Consider the following 7,105-nt stretch of genomic DNA (forward strand, 5'->3'; position numbering starts at 1 on the left):
TGACATTGATCGAGGATGAACAACCGGATTTAGAAGTTTTAACAGATGAATACGTGACGGATTGCAATTCGGATGAATGTGATGTGCTATTTGGATTTATGTCAGATGGGCCAAAGTGCCAAAGAAAAGGTTAAAATTAAATGGCGTAGATGTGAATGTTTTGATTGATAGCGGGTCATCAATCAATATTGTTAGTAAAAATGTCATTGAGAAAATGAAAAAAATCACCGGAAATCAAGAAAACGACGACGAAAGCGTTTGCATTTGGACAGAAGTCTCCACTGCTATTTCAAGGTAAATGTTCTTTGCTTGTTGAGTCGGACTCAAAATTCGTGACCAGGGATTTCCATATCGTTACGGGTAATAAAGAATCATTGATTAGTTATGAGCTGTCAGTAGAGCTTGGGATTATACCGCAGATACAATCTGTTCAAACCAAAGACGAGTATGAAGGACTTACTGAGGAATACTCGCAAGTTTTCACTGGGTTAGGATGTCTGAAGACAAGAAAAGTTAAGTTTCACATTGATGAAAGTGTTGTGTCAGTAGCTCAGCCTCCTAGGAGAGTGCCATTTCATGTGCGTGAGCAGTTGAGCAGGAACTTAAAAGTTTGGAGGATATGGATGTTTGAAAAGTGGAAGGTGTACCAACACCATGGGTATCGAACCTGGTAGTTGCTCCAAAACCAAATTCACCGGGAGAAGTAAGAGTGTGCATAGATATGGGGAAAGCCAACACCGCAATCAAAACGGAGAAAAATGTTAGTCCGACGGTGGATGATATAATCTTAACGTTGAATGGCGCAAAAGTGTTTTCGCGTCTCGGTCTGTAAAAGCTTTCCATCAAATTGAACTGGATGAGTCATCACGTTTCAGACACATGTTGGACGTTTTCGATATAAACGTTTAAATTTTGGAGTGTCAGCAGCACCGATTCTGTTCCAAAATGAGCTTCGCCAAGCACTTCAGGGTCTGACAGGCGTGTTAAACATTGCTGACGATATCGTATGTTACGGCAAAACGCGTAAAGAACATGATATCAATCTGCGAGCATTACTTCAACGTCTTCAAGAACGGAACCTAACATTGAACAAGAAAAAATGTGCGTTCGGACAATCAAAAATCAAGTTTTATGGGTACGTGTTTTCGGAATCGGGAATTTCACCTGATCTTGACAAGGTAGATGCAGAAAAAAACATGGACAGACCAAAATCTGTATCCGAAATCCGTTCATTTCTTGGTCTCACAAACTATTTGTCTAAGTTCATAGATGGCTATTCAGTCCTAACGGAACCATTACGACGACTTACACATCAGGATGTAAAATTCGAATGGAATGACGATCAGGAAAAATCTCACTTCACTAAAAGAGGCATTGACTAGTGACAAAGTCATGACGTATTTTGGCCCGAGGAAAGAAACTGAACTCTGGGTAGACGGCAGCCCAATAGGCTGTTCAGGAATACTTATTCAGAAAGGAAAAATAGTGTCGTATGGAAGCAAAGCTTGCAATTCAGTACAAGCGCGCTATTCGCAAACAGAGCGAGAAGCTTTAAGAGCTGTTATCATGATTCAACATTTTCATTTGTACTTATTCGGCAAGCAATTCAAATTGATAACAGATCACGCTGCACTTCAATCAATCTTCAACAACGTAAAGAATATACAGTCACCAAGATTAGACCGTTGGCGTTTGAAACTGTTAACGTATGATTTCCAGACGATTTATAGACAAGGTAGTTTAATGATCTCAGATTATCTTTCCAGACATCCGCACGCGAGAGACGCGACCAACACAGTAACCGAACAATATATCAGTTTTATCACTGATTACACTTTGCCAGATATATTGAGGCTATCAGACGTAGCAAAAGCTACTAAATCAGACTGTATATTAAGTTGTGTCAAGAATGCAATAGAAACAAATGACTCAAAAAATCAGAAATGCCAATCCGATGAAAGTTTTCGGTTATACGAAAATTTAAACAAGAATCAAGAACTTGCAGTTGCATATACCGAAGAAGGATATGTGTTGTTACGGGGTACACAGCTTCGTATACCGGAAACTTTGCAAAAACAAACAGTGTTACTTTCGCACGAGGGTCACCAAGGCCAATCAAAGTGCAAAGGGTAACTTCGGGAATATTGTTGGTTCCCGCATATGGATAAAACGGTTGAAGAAGCATGCAAATCATGCATTGTGTGCCAAGCTGCATCACCAGGATGTGCTCCAGATCCGATCAAACCAACATCTCTGCCACGAGATGTGTTTTCTGAAGTCAGTTGTGACTTCTGTGGACCATTCCCGGACGGGTACCTGTTATTAGTAGTAATATGCGATTATAGTCGTTTTCCAATAGTTGAGAGAGTCAGGTCAACATCCGCAGAAACTGTCATACCGCGTTTGGAATCAATATTTTCGATATTTGGATATCCAGACGTATTGAGAACGGACAATGGACCTCCATTTCAGAGTCGTGCTTTCAGAGAATATGCTGATAAGTCGGGATTCAAGCATAAACGAATTACTCCATTGCACCCACAAGGTAATGCAATAGTCGAGCGATTCATGGCACCATTGCAAAAATCAGTCAAAACCGCAATAGCATCAGGTCAAGATTATAAGAGAGCGTTGAATATATATCTAATGAATTTTCGCAATTCGCCACAATCTTCAACACAAAAAGCTCCTAGTGAATTAATGTACAACCGGAAAGTAAAAACGAAATTACCATCAATGACATTTGAAAAGCAAGACACAGATGTTCGCGAAAGGGACAGTCTGTCAAAATCGAAAAACAAAATTTATGCGGACAAAAACAGAAGAGCACAGCCAAGTGCATTGAAAATTGGAGACCGTGTGTTACTAAAACGGGAACAACGTAACAAATTTGAGACAGTGTTTGACCCTACACCTGGCATTGTCATTGCTAGGAAAGGTTCAATGCTAACAATCAGGCACAGAGGAAAGGAAATTACACGAGACGTGTCAAAGTTAAGGGTAGTTCAAGGTGGTCATGAGCCGGCGCAGACGAAACCTGCAGATACTGCATTTGCACCACGTCAAAGGTCGCAAAGGAAACGACGACCGCCTAGACGTTTTGTCAGTGAATAATTGGATTAATCAGTGACATAATTTCATATGTTTCAGTGCACAGGATTAGTCACCTAAGTGTTGTGTGGGTCATAATAATGCCGTATTTGCTACTATAGCAGTGTAGTCATTTTATATTCGCTTGCTGGATTTATTATTCTTTGGAAAAATGACCAGTGTGTGAAAATATTATGTTACTCTTGGGAATTATTACTTGTTTGTTTCATAATTACATTATAATTAGTTCTTGGGCGGTAGAACTCAAAACTTAATTTATAATTTTGATAAAAATAACAGTTGATTGTACACATTTTAGGGTTTTGAGATAAAACACGAAACTGTTAGATAACGACGGAACATTCCGAGGACTTTCCCAGGATATTTCAATTTACAGGGACATTTTAAAAGTACTTAGCTAAAGCAGATGCTCTATAAACTGATTATGTTGATAACAAGGGTTAATGAACTTTGCTGAAGAAAAGAGGAGATATTATGATAACAGACTTGCTAACTAGCTTATTTCATTAGAACAGAATTTTCATGTTTTGAGTATATATTTGAACTTTGATTATTTTAAACAATTTATGTATTCTGATTATTGATGAGTTCTAATCTAAAGGTAAAGGATGATGTAGTAAGCAAGTCTACAAGATAGATTAAGCTCCGCCTATGATATCATATTTCATTATTGTTTCTGTATGTAAGATATATACATATTTCTATAGAGAGGGTGTGAGTTTATACTTTGGATGCAACACACATATTAAATATAAACCATCCTTCGGGTCTTGTTCTGTTTGTGTGTCAATAAGCCATCTCAATAGATCAATACATATATATTACAATGACGATATATATTACAATAACTTTTAAGGACACTCTAGTAGTGAACTATTCTGCTATTCTGTTGGAGTTATTGCTTTAAAAAAAACTCATGTTGCAAAGAATAGTCTTTTAGCGTTGATGTTAACTGTCAGGCAGATGCGAGTCCAAATAGAAACACAAAACTCTTTTAATTTTTTTATATTGTCCTGCTAATCTGATATTCTGTTGCTTCTTTTTTTTTTTTTTTTTTTTTTTTTTTTTTTTTTTTTTTTTTTTTTTGCTGGCGTTATTCTGCTATTCTGCTCTTCTCCTGGAGTCTGCTATTCTCACGAAGTTTGTCTGCTACGTTGCTGGAGTTATTCTGTTAGTTTCTAGCCTAGGCTAATTTTAATTGTACGAGGAAATATGCGAGAGGTATATAATGCATAAAAGCCGTTCTTTAAGTTGTTCATTTCCATGTCAAAACTGGTTTTCTAACAAATTATGGTAAACTGTTTACCACACACATAGTCTAAGGCTAACTTAAATTATCACTTAAATGCGAGGTAAAATGAACAGAAGTTATTCCGCTAATCTGCTGGAGTTATTCTGCTATTCTGCTTGAGTTATTCTACTGTTCTGCCATTCAGTTAGAGTTATTCTGCTATTCTGCTATTCTGCAATTTTGCAATTCTGCTAGAGATATTGTGTTATTCTGCTGGAGTTATCCTGCTATTCTGCTTTTCTGCCATTCTGCTGAGTTTTCTGCTATTCTGCCATCATGCTGGAATTATTCTACTATTCTGCTATTCTGCCATTCTGCAGGTGTTATTCTGCTATTCTGCCATTCTGCAGGTGTTATTCTGCTATTCTGCCATTCTGCTGGTTATTCTGCTATTCTGCTATTCTGCCAGAGTAATTCTGCCATTCTGCCATTCTGCTAGAGTTATTCTGCTATTCTGTCGTTCAGCGGAAGTTATTCTGCTTTTCTGCCATTCTGCTGGAGTTATTCTGTTATTCTGCCATTCTGCTGGAGTTATTCTGCTATTCTGCACTGATGGAGTTATTATGCAATTCGCCATTCTGCAATCCTTCTGGAGTTATTCTGTTATTCTGCTTGTGTTATTCTGCTATTCTGCTATTCAGCTGGGGTCATTCTGCTATTCTGCTATTCTGCCATTCTGCTGAAGTCATTCTGCTATTCTGTTATTCTGCTGGAGTAATTCTTTTACTCTACTATTCTGCTGGAGTTATTCTGCTATTCTACTGGAGTTATTCTGCTATTCTGCTATTCAGCTGGGGTCATTCTGCAACTCTGTTATTCTGCCATTCTGCTGAAGTCATTCTACTATTCTGCCATTTTGTTGAAGTCATTCTGCTATTCTGTTATTCTGCTATTCTACTGGAGTTATTCTGCTATTCTGCTGGAGTTATTCTGCTAGTCTGCTGGAGTTATTCTGCTATTCTGCTGGCCTTATTCTGCTATTCTGCCATTCTGCTGGAGTTATTCTGCTATTCTGTTATTCTGCTTTTCTGCTGGAGTTATTCTGCTATTCTGCTGGAGTTATTCTGCTCTTCTGCTATTCAGCTGGGGTCATTCTGCTACTCTGTTATTCTGCCATTCTGCTGAAGTCATTCTACTATTCTGCCATTCTGCTGAAGTCATTCTGCTATTCTGTTATTCTGCTATTCTACTGGAGTTATTCTGCTATTCTGCTGGAGTTATTCTGCTAGTCTGCTGGAGTTATTCTGCTATTCTGCTATTCTGCTGGCCTTATTCTGCTATTCTGCCATTCTGCTGGAGTTATTCTGCTATTCTGTTATTCTGCTTTACTGCTGGAGTTATTCTGCTATTTTGCGGGAGTTATTCTGCTATTCTGCTAGAGTTATTCTGCTATTCTGCTGGAGCTGTTCTGCTATTCTGCTGGAGTTATTCTGCTATTCTGCTGGAGTTATTCTGCTATTCTGCAATTCTGCTGGAGTTATTCTGCTATTCTGCTGCAGTTATTCTGCAATTCTGCTGGAGTTATTCTGCTATTCTGCTAGAGTTATTCTGCTATTCTGATATTCAGCTGGGGTCATTCTGCCATTCTGCCATTCTGCTGAAGTCATTCTGCTATTCTGCCATTCTGCTGAAGTCATTCTGCTATTCTGTTAGTTTACTATTCTGCTGGAGTTATTCTGCTATTCTGCTATTCTGCTGGAGTTATACTGCCGTTCTGCTATTCTGCTGGAGTTATTCTGCTATTCTGCTATTATGTTATTCTGCTGGAGTTATTCTGCTGTTCTGCCATTCTACTATTCTGCTGGAGTTATTCTGCCATTCTGCTGGAGTTATTGTGCTATTCTGTTATTCAGCTGGAGTTATTCTGCCATTCTGCTATTCTGCTATTCTGTTATTCTGCTGGAGTTATTCTGCTGTTCTGCTATTCTGCTGGAGTTATTCTGCTATTCTGTTATTCTGCTGGAGTTATTCTGCTGTTCTGCTATTCTGCTGGAGTTATTCTGCTATTCTACTGGAGTTATTCTGCCATTCTGCTGGAGTTATTCTGCTATTCTGTTATTCTGCTGGAGTTATTCTGCTGCTCTGCTATTCTGCTGGAGTTATTCTGCTATTCTGCTATTCTGTTATTCTGCTGGAGTTATTCTGCTGTTCTGCTTTTCTGCTATTCTGCTGGAGTTATTCTGCTATTCTGTTTTTTTGCTGGAGTTATTCTGCTGTTCTGCCATTCTGCTATTCTGCTGGAGTTATTCTGCTATTCTGCTGGAGTTATTCTGCTATTCTGCTGTTCTGTTATTCTGCTGGAGTTATTCTGCCATTCTGCTATTCTGCAATTCTGCTGGAGTTATTCTGCTATTCTGTTATTCTGCTGGAGTTATTCTGCTGTTCTGCCATTCTGCTATTCTGCTGGAGTTATTCTGCTATTCTGCTGTTCTGTTATTCTGCTGGAGTTATTCTGCCATTCTGCTATTCTGCTATTCTGCTGCAGTTATTCTGCTATTCTGCTATTCTGTTATTCTGCTTGAGTTATTCTGCTGTTCTGCTATTCTGCTGGAGTTAGTCTGCCATTCTGCTCTTTTGCTGGAGTTATTCTGCCATTCTGCTATTCTGCTATTCTGCTGGAGTTATTCTGCTGTTCTGCTATTCTGCCGTTCTGCTGAAGTTATTCTGCTGTTCTGCTATTCTGCTGGAGTAAGTCTGTCATTC

At 38.7% G+C, this 7,105-nt stretch overlaps 1 protein-coding gene across 1 annotated transcript; it reads left to right on the forward strand.

Moving 5' to 3' along the window:
* Nucleotides 1-2,160: 2,160 nt before the first annotated feature.
* On the forward strand, nt 2,161-3,114 carry LOC123538291 (uncharacterized protein K02A2.6-like). The gene has a single exon (XM_045322257.2). It carries the CDS (start codon nt 2,161-2,163, stop codon nt 3,112-3,114), a length of 954 nt encoding a protein of 317 aa, XP_045178192.2.
* The last annotated feature ends 3,991 nt before the right edge of the window (nt 3,115-7,105 follow it).

This window comes from Mercenaria mercenaria, chromosome 18, assembly GCF_021730395.1.
Source record: "Mercenaria mercenaria strain notata chromosome 18, MADL_Memer_1, whole genome shotgun sequence".
NCBI classification, from domain to species: domain Eukaryota; kingdom Metazoa; phylum Mollusca; class Bivalvia; order Venerida; family Veneridae; genus Mercenaria; species Mercenaria mercenaria.